The sequence below is a fragment of the Semicossyphus pulcher genome, unplaced genomic scaffold, assembly GCF_022749685.1.
Source record: "Semicossyphus pulcher isolate SPU_LCO1_2020_fin unplaced genomic scaffold, fSemPul1.0.p SCAF_16, whole genome shotgun sequence".
NCBI lineage: Eukaryota > Metazoa > Chordata > Actinopteri > Labriformes > Labridae > Semicossyphus > Semicossyphus pulcher.
In genome coordinates, this window is record NW_027211670.1 from 11,632,356 (window position 1) to 11,647,447 (window position 15,092).

General features: G+C 42.3%; 1 protein-coding gene across 1 annotated transcript; it reads left to right on the forward strand.

Annotated features, from left to right (window-relative positions):
* The first annotated feature begins 12,467 nt into the window (after positions 1-12,467).
* On the forward strand, positions 12,468-13,784 carry h1-0 (H1.0 linker histone). The gene has a single exon (XM_069664490.1). It carries the CDS (start codon positions 12,697-12,699, stop codon positions 13,282-13,284), a length of 588 nt encoding a protein of 195 aa, XP_069520591.1. The 5' UTR covers positions 12,468-12,696; the 3' UTR covers positions 13,285-13,784.
* The last annotated feature ends 1,308 nt before the right edge of the window (positions 13,785-15,092 follow it).

Genomic DNA, 15,092 nt, shown 5'->3' on the forward strand with positions numbered 1-15,092 from the left:
GCCTTTCAGAGAGGCAGAGAGGCGCATTAATTAGACGGCCCGGTCTGCACTCTTCCTCAGCAGCTTAATGACCCCGAGGTCCATAAGGCAGGTGTTTATTTATCGGAGTGTGCGTGGGGATAGTTGTGTTGCTGTCAGGGAAACTGCTGGTAAAAGGGAGCTATAAATGCGTTAAAGGTCTGAATTCAAGGTGTGTTAATAATGCAGAAGCTATGCCAAGGTTTTAAAGGAGGGAAGTACAACACATACTGTAAGAGTGCAAACTATAGGGCTGTGTCTGTGTGTACAAAAGGCTCATGCAGTTTTAGGATGCATTGCACTGATGAGATGAAATTCAGCCCTGTTACTCAATCGAGAGATTTAGAGATCAACAACAAAAAAAAGTAGTGTTTTTTTTGCAATGTCAATTTAATAGCTGAAAGAACTTCTACATGTCTACAGGTTACCAGAGATCAGCCGGTTTCTATCATGTACATTTATCTGTAGGTTTTAATTTATCATCAACCAGTGAAGTAAGAATCTGCTGTGGTACCAGCTCAATTAATACCCAAGCTGTGTCCCAATCCAGGGGCTGCAGCCTTCGAAGGCTGTATCTGAAGGCATGTCACAGCAGCGCATCGAAGGCTGTCCCAATTTGAAGGCTCCTTCCGATGCGGCTGACAAAAGCGTCCTTATTATTAACTTATTCGACGTTAGCTATGCTAGCAAATTAGCCCGCTAGCTACCCGTTGCTAGGCGACAGGAGCGTCGTTTGGTGACACAAGGGTAGACCAGACCGTCTCACTTCAGTTTGGCTTTAACGCTCCAAGCAGGCTATAAATGGAGCATCCTCCGTGGACGGCCTCCTTTGAAGGCTGCGTCCCCGGGATTGGGACACTGCTACTGTCTGCTGTAACGTTAATTAACAGTATTCAGAACACCAGGCTGAGGCGGAGTGATACATAGAGTGAAAAGTCCCAGTGATGTTGTTCTTTATAGCTGTGTCCCAATCCAGGGGCTGAAGTCTTCGAAGGAGGCGGTCCACGGAGGATGCTCCATTTATAGCCTGCGTAGACCGTTGAAGCCGAACTGAAATGAGAGGGTCTGGTCTACCCTTGCGTCACCAAACACCGCTCATGTCACCTAGCAACAGGTAGCTAGCGGGCTAACTAGCTAGCATAATTAACATCACGTAAGTTAACCAATTATTTCAAAGATAATTTGTTTCAAGCGCCCTTTCGTTTTCTTAAACATGTGTAACACTTGCCATTCGATTGAGTTGAAACCAAAAACGTTTACATGTTAAAGTGTATTCCTCGGCCGTTAAAAAGTCCGCCATTTCGTTTGAATTGCCGTACAATGAATCTTGGGATACGTTGGGTCGCGAAGGATCCATCGGGTGCATCCTTCGCGGCCTGGGAAACGGAGGACACATTTGTCGGCCGCATCTGAAGGAGCCTTCCAAATGGGACAGCCTTCGATGCGCTTCTGTGATGCAGTCGGCCTTCAAATACGGCCTTCGAAGGCTGCAGCCCCTGGATTGGGACACAGCTTATATCGGCACTCATGGAATGTCTCTTACCCAATCAGATTACTTGGTTGGAACTAACTGTTGTATAATCTAAAACGACAAATAGCCTGCTGATACCTTTTTCAAAGTACAATCATGCAACCTTGTAGTACTCGATCAAATTAATAATGTAGGTTTGTTTCAGTGATTCCTTTGGGATTAGCTGTACTTGTGGAACTAATAAATATGTTATATTTGCCTCTATTTGACAACAAATAATAAGTTAAATGTCACCACCCATAAAACAAACATACTATAAAGAACCTCGTGTGCTCAATAAGAGCTGCTACTTTACTTCTAAGAACAGAGGAAAGCAGACATGAAGGCATTCCTGAAGATCAGAGTTTAGGTGTTTTTTCTTTTGTGTTTGAGAGCATTAGCGGCTTTGACTCTTTGAGCCTGCTGGTGGAAGAGATGTAGGAGAAAAATCTTGTTTTCTTTTTAATGAGGAGATATTTGGTTCGGCAAGATTAATGAGAGACTGCAGAGAAAAGCGTCTTCTTTTTGAATTTATTTGTGTTGTGTTTTTTGGCTGTTGTCCTGTTAGACAATCGACCATTTGATGAAAGAAACCTGAATAAACCGATCAATCTAAGTGTGGCCCTGCCTGGCTGTGTGGCACACTGCTTTTGGGTGCTTTTGTTTGTTCCTCCTCCTCTTCTCTCTCTCTCTCTGGTGCTCCTGATCAGGTGTGCTCGGCCCTGCCCGGAGGAGAAGAAGCTATCTCTCATACAGAAGCGGCGGCCCTCTGTTTGATGAAGCGTTTTTGTTACTTGGTGCCTTTATTACTTCCTGTATTTTTTATGAGGATGGAGGCCTGGTCGTTCAGTTTTTGTCGCTTTGTTTATTACTTTAGTTTATTTATTGTTTTGATAGTTTGGGAGCGGAGCTCGGGATGCCCTTTGTGTGGCTGGCCTGATCTACTGTCTCTTTGTTGTTTCTGTACAGACTGGCTCGCTTAGTTTTGTGTGATTTTAGTCATAGATTCACTTGATTGTATGTTGGTACTCTTAATACAAACATTAGGTTTTTGTGTAGCTTACTTTTAGCGAAAAACAACTCACTATGTAGGTTGGTTGTTGTTGTGGACCCACGGCAGACATGGCAGGATGCTTCTGCAGGATGTCCAAGTGAGTCCTGTCCGGAGTACTCTGGTTAATCCTCCTGCCATCTTCCTCCCTGAAAATTAACAATTCATACAGTTAAAAGCTCAGCAGAAGCAGGGATGGAACTTTCACTACAAGACGCACCCATCAGATTTAGAGTTCAAAGGTTGAAACCGCTCATACAGACCGTCTGTAAAATACAATTAACACTAACATCTTGTATAAATTAAGAAGACAAGTGCTTCTGTTGTGTTTCTGGGACCTGCTAGCCTGAACTTATCGTGTGAATTAAAATAGCTGGTGCTTCACACTCGAGCTGCTGAATGTCAAGCAGCAGCGATTGTGCAATAGAGGGAATCACCCGCATGATGGAAAAAAAAAAAAAAACACAGCAGAAAAATGAATCAGGTCACTGAATGACACAGTTTTAGTCCACACTGCTCTACTTAGAGGATCTCGTGGGGACTTCAAATGGAAGAGGGAGAAGAGAGTGAGGAGGTTGAAAGGAGAAAGAATTTCTGTAAAAATGCTGTGATTTTGTTCATGGGGGGATCCACTCTTTAAACCCCATTTCTGTAACAGTCACACCCAATATAGGGACAGCTCTGCCTTCTAAACATCAGACGCTATTTTTGACATTTTAGTGTCACAGCGCCTCTTCTCGTCGAGTCAAGCGCCGGCTTATGGAGCATCTTCTTGTGGTGAGGTTTGGGAGTCACAGCAGGAAGGCTAAATGAGGAGTGGAGAGACCTCTGGTGTCTACAGCTGCAGTTGCATGCTGGACTGAGGGCAGCCCTTTTGGCTGACGTCCATATGAACAAACCAGAGTATTTAAGGATCGCAGACGAACCAGATATAGTCTCACCTGAGTTCACCTGAAAGAATCAGGTAGTTCCTGATTATTACAGAATATATCATCAACATAAGTCTTTGCTGCCTACATTTATTGTATTCTTTCAACCTTTAATCCTATCTAATGTGATGCAAACACACAAACAGAGTTAATACAGCAGTGCTGATCACACTTAAGCCACGTCTAAGACCATATGATAATTTGTAAACATCATGTGTTTCAGCTGCTGCTGCCCTCTGTTGGTGAGAGCAGCTTGGATCAGAGGTCACGAGTGTCCAGTACTTTGAGCAGAACACTTCTGCTTCCTCTTTTAGATGTGCAAAAAAAGTAAACTGACTCATTTAATGTAAATTGAATTCTGTATTTTTAGTGTAGAGTTTAGGACATAATAACAGAACAGTAAAAGAATGAAATAAATGGGTAAGTTCTTGTGTTTAAAAGGCTGACCAACAAGAAATTTTGTGATTTTTTTAAGGATGAGTTACGTGAATTTGTTTCAATAAATATGGGCTCCAATAAAATGACCCCTGCATGTTCTGGGGTGCCAGGCCCTTGAGCATTTTATGTGTCGAAGTAAAGGTGTACGCCAAAGTCTTGGCCCCAGGATTGAGACGCATATGACCAAACTTGTGCACCATGACCAAACCGGTTTTATAAAGTCCCGTCTGGCGGGAGACAACATTCGCAGATTACTCCATGTTTTGCGCTTTTCGATTGACATCAAGTCACCCTGTGCTGTGTTGTCTCTCGATGCTGAAAAAACCTTTCACCGGCTCAAATGGCAATATCTATGGGAGGTGCTTGAGAGGCGGCTCTTCAGTCAGGGTTTCATTCAGCTGGTTAAGGTGCTTTATACTAATCCTTCTGCCATGGTGACAGCCAACAACATCTGGTCTTCCCCGATTTCCATTTCTAGAGGGTCACGCCAGGGCTGTCCTCTTTCTCCCCTTCTATTTTCTCTTCCTCTAAAATCTCTAGCCCAAAAGATAAGACAACATCCCCTTATTGCACCCATCTCTTTTTGTAATACACACCATTTTTTGTCCTTATTTGCGGATGATATACTGCTTTATGTCAATAATGCCCCCTCCTCAATTCCTCATGTTTTGGACGTCTTTGCCCAATTTAGCTCTCTCTCTGGATACAAGATCAATTGGTCCAAGTCCCAACTAATGCCTCTTAATCCGTCCTTAAACCCGTCTACACTCCCACCTCATATTCCAGTGGTTAAATCTTTTAAGTATCTAGGTATTGATCTTGATTCTTCTTTACAATCTATTTCCAGAAAGAACTTCCAAAACATCCTAAGACAAGTAGAGGAAGACTTGGATAGATGGACAAAATTACCCAACTCCAACTTTTTTTCCAATATGACACTCCTTCCTCCCCCAACTGGCTATTGGGACAAATTAAACAAAGTCATTTCTAAGTTTGTGTGGGGTGGTAAAAGACCACATCTTAAGTTGGCCACAATGCAAAGAAGTAAAAGCGATGGTGGCTTAGCTGTACCAAATCTTAAATTGTATTTTTGGTCATATGTATTGCATCCTGTGTCAACATGGCTTGACCCCAATGCTCAGATCTCATGGAGACCAATAGAAGAGAAGGTTGCTCACCCTCATCGGTTACAGGATCTTGTTTATTCTGCTTTGCCTCCGAAACTTGCTAAACGTCAGCTGGGTCCAATCATGTCCTTTTTACTGTCTACATGGCGGTTAGTAGAAAATCACACTCAGACCTCCTTGAAATGGCATATTCATAGCCCAATATTTAATAACTTCAATCTTATTACCGGAGGAGCCCCCTTTCAGTTTTCCCAATGGTCCACAAAAGGTATTGACATTGTGTCGGATATATGGGATGATAAAGGAATGAGATCATTTAATTATTTGGTTTCTGTATATAACGTCCCTGGTAACTAATTTCTTTTCTTTTACCTCCGACTCAGATTAGCAATGCGAACTTATGGGGTCCCATGGGGTGTAGCTTTAACAACTCATTCACTTCATTCTCTGTTAGATGTGAGAGGTCGAACTAGAGGCTCTAAGATATGTGTACTCCTAATTTCTGAATGCAAACCTCTGCCAGTGCATCAAGTCTGGAGTAGGGGTCTTAACTGTTCTGTGGATGACATTTGCTGGCTAACAGTCTGGGACAATTTAGATGGCACTTCCAAAAACCACAAAATGATACACTTCAAATTTCTGCATAGGATGTATCTCACTCCTAGGAAGCTGATATCCTCTCCTGACTATGAGCTCTGCTCTTCTGGGGAGAGCAGTTCCTTTCTGCACGTGTACTGGAATTGCTCTGGGGTTGTGTATTTTTGGAAAATGGTTTCTACAACTTTATCTGACCTACTTGATATTAGCGTTCCATATTGTCCAAAGCTGCTCCTATTGAAAGATGCATCTTCTTTAGCTCTCTCGTTTCATCAGAAGCTTGTGTTATTTGTTTGTCTGACAGCAGCAAAAAAAATGTTAGTTTAATCTTAAATGCCAAGAAATAGTTATTTTTAATGTATTAATTTATTTGTCCCTTCATACTCTCTTTCTTTCTTTCTTTCTTTCTTTCTCCATTTTGTTGTATTAAGGCTGATTGTGTTATAGAGGGGCTGCCGCCAGGGGTGGGGGTAATTGTTGTGTATTTACTTGTGTATGTTGTTTGCTGTCCATCTTAAAAATCAATAAAAAGTTGTAAATTAAAATTGTTTGAAAGATATATTTCATCATAGACTTCTACATGTAATGAAATGGTTCCGGTGTAGTGGCAGCCTGCTGCAGCAGCTTGTGTTACTCCTGTACTCTGCCTAAGTCTCCAAGCATTAAAGGGGCAAGGGTTAAAGTCGGGATTAGGGCTAAATGTGGCATTCTTGAACGGCAATGTGTTAAATCAGATGTGATCGCTTGTGGTCATTACGTCACTCATGTATAACTGAGATCACAACATGGGAAATGTAGTTCTGCAACTCTGCATCACAGTGTTATTACAAATACTTACTTTATTACAGTTTAAAACCCATCTTTCACACATAACGCTGTGTCATCGTGCGGCATTAAAAAGACAATGGCTTACAAAAGCCTCTGCTAGAGTCATCCCTGCTGCTTTGACTGACAGCCCACAGGTGCTGTGACACACCGCGTCCAATGAGGAGCCTGTCATGTGAGAGGTCGTTTGACAGCTGACATTGTGGAAATAGTTACCTGCTCTGCATGTTAAGAAGAGGGGGGGGGGTGGGTTTTGGGAGCGGGTTTGGTAAGTCATTCACAAAGAGCGCCTTGCTGCGGGCCAAACTGTCGGGCCTCTGTTGGCTGGGTCGCACAGCAGTCAGCACACCACTTGGCCACTGGCACCTGCTAACGCATCCAAGTGTTGTCACAACTGTTAAACGCACAAACACTACCTCTACAGAGCACAGTTAGCACCACGGCTGGCCCGAGGACAAGTGTATTAAAAGTGCTAGTGTGTTGGTTGTCACTTTCCGTTGTCTCAACATGGCACGCTGTTAGCTTAGTGTAGGTCTAATCACCGAGACATGCACAGTTCTATCCATTGAGGCGTAATGGGCAGTAAAACTTAATGACATGTAACATTTAAAATATACTAATGTGTGCATATACGCATATATGATCAAAGACTTAGGGCGTCCTTGTATTTATAAAAAAAATAGAAATTACACCTGTACGCAGTTGTCTTTAATTTCTGCATGAGTTTTACTTGAAACGCTCTGCAGGAGTTCAAACCAGTGTAACAACAATGTTGCTGGCGTAACTGCAGAACCCACTGTGTGTTGATGAAACACATATTCTGTGTATTCCATGGCAGCAATGTTGGAGATGTTGTTAAAAGTAAATCAAAATAAATCTTCGACTGTAACGGTTAGAAACAACTATACTGGTTATTGAATTGTCCTCATTTAAAAGTGGACTCTGTCTGATTTATTAAACTAAATATAAAGTCTTATTATATATTAAGTAATCTTACAATCAGTCAGTGTAAGATAGGCCTACTTACCTCACATTTTGGTCCCACAGCCTACAGTACAAGTAGCATTTCCTCTCCTAACTTTCAATATATTACATTAAATTATGTGCAATAAAGCCACTTATTTATTACTATGTGCAAATTACTTAACTTTCAATATCCTGTGTATTATAACTTTTTTAAAATAACAATGCACTATTACATATTTATCTTATTTAAATGTTTTAAGCAATATGAGGTCTTATAACTGTCAATGTAACTGCCACCATTACTTTTAACTGAGCTTTATTTTGTAAATGTTTTAGGCCCTGTCTCTCAGCATTAATTTCAATATAACTTTATATTGTATATTCCACTTATATTTGAGTCATGTTGTATTTCTTGTTTTTGTAGCGGAACAATGGGTAGTGGAGCTTTGTCTCACTTGAACATCATCTTTGAGTAAAATGTTTATCTTAAACTGTAAAGTAGCTGACAGTGTACCTAACAATAGGGCAATAGTACAATAAATATGTACTGTATGTGTATGAGGTAAATGCTTATCAACAGCAACAACAAATCTGATAAGCATGCACATTTGCATGGAGGTATGTGGTGCATTTATCTACATGCTTATCTCAGCCAAAGATCTGGAGGAACTCATCCATGCTTTCACTTCCTCATGTCTGCACTGCTGCAACTCACTTTACACCTGTCTCAATCAAATGTCCATCCACCACCTACAGACGGTCCAAAATGCTGCAGCCAGGCGTTTAACGAGATGCCCATATTTCCCCCCAATTCTAGCTTCCCTACACTGGCTGCCTGTTGATTGTAGGATTGATTTATACTTTTAATAACGTTTAAGACCAGACCCGGGCGAGCCCCTCCCTCTATTTGTGACCTTTTATCCCCCTATGAGCCAGAACGTAGTCTGAAGCAGCGCTTTGCCGGCCATTCCAGGCTGAACACAAAATGTGACAGAGCCTTTGCTGTCAGAGTTTGGAACGACCTGCCAGAGGAGATCAGACTTGCGGAGTCAGTCCCTTGTTTCATCTCACTACTTAAGTCTCTGTGATTCACTTTATTGTCTTTATTAACTTTTCTATCATTCATTTTATTTGTCTGTCTGCTTTTATTAACTGTTGTGAAGCACTTTGTTACCTGTATTGAAAAGTCCTATACAAATTAAATTATTATTATTGTGCTATTTGTTCTTATGAAAGTTAAAATGTGCTTTTGCTCTAATTTTAAAGTCGAGGATGATCTCAAGTTGAGAAAATGTTTTAATGTGTATGTGATGAATGACTCTGAAAGTGCTTATAGATCCTATGAGAAGTATTTTGTGTGATGTAATTATAAAGTTTAAAGAAACAGTGCGGATTCACGCTAGATAAAGAAATGATCTAATCTAAAGCCCACCTCCCGACCTTCTTTTTCCTGCCACCTGAGTAAATAAAACAGATCTGATTAAACTCAACTTTATCTGACTTCACAAAGCCACTCAGAAAGAAAGCTTTTAACGTAGTACGCTGTGATCATGCGCTGGATTGTTCTGGACCTTCTAGCAGCTGATCCACAGCCCTGATACGGAGCACACTGAGGCCTTCAGTGGTGTAACGGTGGGTGATGGTACCCAGCATGCTTTGGGTCAGAGGCAGGACAAGACTTGTGAGGGGTTTTAGGCGGCTAAAATTACAAACTGGCATCAGATAAATTTAGAGACGCAACACTAAAATACTTCTGACACGATGGTGTAGCTGTCTTCGTGGATATTCATGTGTAATGCAGCTCCCACTCGACTCGCTCCGACTTCTGACAAATAAACCAGCATTAAGATTATATAGCCTAAAATATTTCCACTTCAGACATTAACATGACCTAAGAGAAAACTGGGAAGTTAGAGTTCAGTGTGTGCAGGCAAACTCTCTGTATATACCAAGAATGGCATGAGGGATACCACACTTACCACACTGCCACTGTCAGTCAAAGCTGGTGTTCTCTGTAATCGATAGAAGCAATAATATTTGAAATTGGCGCCATAGCTGTGAAGAAAGTTGTACAAACAGCTTGTGGTTTCGCCCATTCTACATTCCTACAACACCCAGCGTGCATTGCGCCCCTCCCTCTGAAAGGAACGGAGTCAAATACTACAGTTTTCTAGTCAAGGACATTGATCGCTGCAGGCAATGGGTCAGAGCGGTACAGAATCCGAAATACGATGAGAATATAGCAGTGGATCGTCTAAAAACTCTTCAGGTCTGCAGTCTACATTTCAAACCTGACGATTTTGAACGAGACATGACATCGGAGGCGGGCGTCCTAGATTGAGGAAGTGTAGTTTAGCGCGCTTCCTGGCCTCCGCCAGATGACACGTTTTACGGAGTCTGGCGAATAATACCATGATAGGACTGAGACCCTTCAAGAATGTAAAGTCTTTAAACTATGTTTTTCCATAAACGCTGATTTTGTTCTTGGCCTAAACACTAGATGTAACTGAAAATGCCCTTGTCACTTCCCAGGGCCCTTTATGACATCATCAATTTACCTTTTTAGTCAGACCAAGAGTGCAAAACCAAAATATATTCACTTTACTTTAATGTGAGACAAGAAAAAGCAGCAAACCCTCTTAAGTAGCTGACCTCATCAGATGTTTGACCTTTAATGACTTAAGTGATTAATGATTCATCAAAATGTATTTCCTGTCAGTCGACCAATTATATTAATCAACTAACCTTTTACCACCAGTCCTGAAACCATAAACACATTGGCATATAATACTGGCAGGTCACTATAAATTACACCTTCTTATCAGAGACCTAATAAAACGCTCTGGTCATCAGGTTACAGCTCATCATACTGATAATGACTTTGAAATAGCAGAGCTCGGGAGGTCCAGTCAGCGCGGAGGACGTCCCTATGTCGGCGGAATAAGGGAGTGGTCTAACCGGGGGAGAGTCTGTGTTTGGCTGCTGCTTTTTCACCACTGCTTCCTAAACGGGGCGCACGCGGCCAGAGACAATAACACGGTGACAAAAACAACGCATGAGCTATAAAAAATAATACTACGAATAAAATAAAATTAAATAAAAGAATAACAAGCCGAAATATGGTGCTGCTGCACGTGCTCAGAACATGCGCGCCAAACAATAGGCATGTTGTTCATATTATCATAAATCCATTATTATGTATATTTAAATAAACACATCACCTCCAAAATGCACAATTATCTCATCCCTCTTTTAATCAACCATTTAACCGCGCCAGTATTTTTATCCACTCCCTCACCCTGTCATCTATTTACTCCCCCTCCCTCTCCTGTGCACGTGCGCTTTATAGTACAACTCACCCTTTCATCCCCCCCCTCCCTCTTCAGCTCAGCTCTCACTCACTCATTCACTCTCTCCCCCCTCCCTTTCTCTCTTTCCTCGTATTCACTTATTCAGTCCCTCCCTACTCACTAACCTACTAACTCACCCACACACACACACTCACGCACACAGAGAGAGAGACGCACACTGACACACAGCAACAAAAAGCAAAACAATCCTCGTCAACTCACTGTGAGGACACAGGTGGAGGCAGAGGGACTCATACTGTCTGCACTACATTTAATTTAATGTTGAATATTTGCATTATATGTCGGCTACATTACACAAAACGCACGTGCAATATAAATGTAATTGTGCAGAATGTTTATGTAAACAGTGGACACTTACTGCCTCTGAATGAGTATCCTACTAGTCCACAATGTAGCAGCACCTCTCTTACAAAGTGCCTGTCTGTCCAGTGCACCTCTGAGTGTGATGTGTGATGACACCGATTTGCTTATTATGCAAAAAACTAAATAGCGTCCAATAAGTGAGATAAGCAAGCCATAAAAGTCGGGGGAAAGCCCTGCTCCAGTGCCTGTGACTTTCATATAAGAATCAAAATGGCGTTGCAGGGAGGGACATCAGACCTGATAATAAAATAAGAAATAAAACAGGAGAATTAGAGTAAAGTTTGTTATTTTGGAGGTTTTTGTGGCTTAAGAGGGTCAGTGCAGACCCTTATAGAATCGAGGAAAACCAAATGTCAAAGCTGGTATTGACTGAGCTCTGATGCGCCAGTTCCTGAACAATAGAAAGCTATCACTGCGCCCTATATTGAAGGACTTTGGTTACGGCTGCAGCCCCCCTGGCAGCTGGACTCACACCTGGTCACATAGCAGTCATGTAAACCCCTATCCGAACCACCGTGATCATTATTTTGACCCGGTATCACAATCCCTGATCTTTGGAGGTGTTGGCAACTTTCCTGACAATGGAGTGCGAGTGGCTACTGCCATAGTGACACTTATAACCAAATCCGTCCAAAAAGCAGCAAACACAGCGAACCCAACCGCCCCATTCAAACCCATATAAACCCATATTATCGTCCCGAGTGTCACCTGTGACTTACATATCGTGACATTTAATTTATACGAGGTTTAACACTAAATAATCTCGACCACGTCACTCAAAGTCAATGGCCGGACTGTGTTAGTTGGGGAAATGTATCGATGTATTAAAAGCAAAAACAAAAATCTACATCCGCCGAACCGCGTGCATCCGTTTGAGCATAGATTAGATTTCGTTATGCAGTGGGTGTTTTTCCCCCTGGTTCCGTCTGTTTGGGTCAATTTAACGGGAATTGTGCAAAATTGTTCACAGCACGCGCTACTTCCAGCGGGTTTTCCGGGAATAAAAGTTGTTCGCCGGCGCGGATGAAGACGAACAAGTGTTTCCCCTTAAAGCCCAATGTCTCTGCTATCAGCCCGTGATGTTTTGTGGATCGGTTCTGCCTCGTAGTTTTTATATTTGTCAGGAGTTGGAGGACGAAGAAACACAAACGGGACGGCGCCAGTTCCATGGAGTCCGTTAGATCAGCTGCTGGCAGTTGGTGTTCTCAATCACGTCCGCAGATAGGCTTCATAGGTTCACTGGAGCGCCTGTGGAATAAGACACTTAAGTGATCCGGCGTACTGACGCGCTACTTTGTGTGGACAATTATAGCAACATTTTTACGGTGACAGCAGAAAGTGTGGCTTTGTCCAGCAGCTCGGACTTTTTGGGGAAAAGCTTTATTTGTGATCGAGCTTTTTGTCTTATTCCGCTGTTCCTGACACTCCGGTGTAGCAGCTGAGTCGGGAGAGATTACACCTCCTGGACTTTTTTTTCTGTTGACTCAAAACAAAAGTGACCATGGCAGAGACCTCAGCCGCCCCAGCCAAAGCCAAAAAGACAGCCAAGCCTAAGAAGCCGGCTTCTCATCCCAAATACTCGGACATGATTAAAGCGGCGATCGTTCACGACGCGAGCCGGGGTGGAGCGTCCCGTCAGTCCATTCAGAAGTTCGTGAGGAAGAACTACAAGGTGGGCGACAACGTCGATGTCCAGATCAAACTGGCCCTGAAGAGGCTCGTGGCCAGCGGGATGCTTCGCCACACCAAAGGCATCGGTGCGTCCGGATCCTTCAGGCTGGCCAAACCAGAGGACACCAAAAAACCAGCCAAGGCAGTGGTAGCGCCCAAACCAAAGAAGGCAGCGAAGCCCTCCAAACCCAAGAAGGCGTCCAAGCCTAAGAAGGTGACCAAGACGCCCGAAAAACCCAAGAAGGCAGCTGCAAAGAAAGCGAAAAAGGTCGTAAAGAAAGCGACACCAACGAAAGCCAAAAAGGCACCAGCTAAGAAAACTAAGGCAGCCAAGCCAAAGCCCAAACCAGCAAAGAAGGCAGCCAAGCCAAAGCCCAAACCAGCAAAGAAGGCAGCGAAGTCAGCAAAAAAGAAGTAAAAGGACAATATGAGAAAGTGACTGTAAATACTTAAGGAAATGTTTTCGTATATGTATTATTTTTGTAAGGTCTCATGCAAAACTTAAGCTAAGTTTTTTTCTCCATTGCACTATTGCCTATAGATGCTGTAGAAATACGTGTGAGCGTTTTATTTGGCGTTAATAATGCTGTTCATTTCATTCTGATCCTTGGGTACATATAGGCTGAAAAAGGAAAAAAATGTATATACAGTTAAACTTATGAATAGTTTTTGTTTGTGCACGGGGTCATACTGAAAATACAAGTGTGTCAATGGTGAGCATTGTGGAGCCTATACAATGTACAGACCATGGCCAGTGGACGTCAGCGAGATTTTCCTAAAGGCTCTATAGTTGTCATTCAAGCTCCATTCTGTATATTTTCTCATGTTAAAAACGACTCATAAGATAAAACATCTCACTGTGTTCATTCACTTTTAAAGACTGTTTATACTGATACTCATTAAACCTTTGTCATCTTCTACAAACTGTTGTCGTAAACTTCTTGCGCGTATTTTACGCGTGCGTAAAAAGCTCGGTGGGGAGGACTGAGGAATTCTGGGCATTTGAGTGAATAACAGGCCTAATGTAATCTATCAAAATGCCTCATAACACTGTCTCCTTCATGCGGTTACACATAAATATTTATATATCTCTGGCATGTAACCTCTTTAGCAGGCAGCATAAAATTGCAGCTATTGTGCACAAAGATGTTGGAGACAAAGCCCAGCTAAGGGAGCTCCGATGACAGGGATGGTACTCTGTAGTGGCTGATTATGCACATGTAGCATTGCAAATATTGAGTTAGGATGACTGCAAGTTATCATGTCCTAAGTTAGACTATGCAATGGGCTCTGCAGAAGCACCATGAAAAAAAGACTTAAGGTTATAGAACCAATGGTGCTTTTTGTTGAATTTACCTTATATTTGTTTTATCAACTAACCACGTGGCAGATAATAATGGTGTTGATGACTCATATGTATTAATTGGTAATAACCTGAGATTCTTTTGGGAAATATAGGGAACAAAGGTGCACAGAAAAAAGTCTCCTAAGAGAAAAGATTAGTGGTAAACAAGGTCAAGACGTTTAACTGGGAAGTTTCCTGCAAAACAACGTCTGAAAAAGCTCTGAGTGCGACCAATAACCGTCCCGACGTTATCACATTAAAGTTAATTCCCGTAATTTATTCCCATTTTTATTCTTGATTTTTGTAGCACATGGATTTAAACTCTAAATCCCAACATCCACCTTCCTCAGCAGCGAGGAGGCGCTTTGCAGACACACCCAGTGCTTACTGTCCTGGCTCTCACCTGCCATGCGACACTGCCATCTTGTGGCGACTTGCAGGAACTCCTCTTCGCCAGATTAGGGGATGAGAGGGCAGCAGCGGCAGCAGACAGGCTGGAGTCACACTGATGAAAGTGAAGATTACACGCACATTATCCTCTACGCACGTCTATTCATTATCATCTATAAAGACAGGTGAAGGAGCATCAAACTAACCTTGTGGAACAGCTTCAGGCAGGATGATCAAAGCGGAGCAGCCAGACTCGACTTGCATTTTGAGATGCTAGGCGAAAAAAGGTAATCGTTTGTGTTGCTTTAACACAAAGTAATTAATTAGCTCTGACAGTACTGCACAATACAACCTTTGCAACACATTACTTTAGCAAGAAAAGACTTGAGATTGCGAAATATGGCATAAAGGAGAATGAATTATATCTTTTTGAGTCCTAAACAAAAAGTACCACAGAGGTTTAAACACGTGTGGTAAGGTCTTTGTAGTCT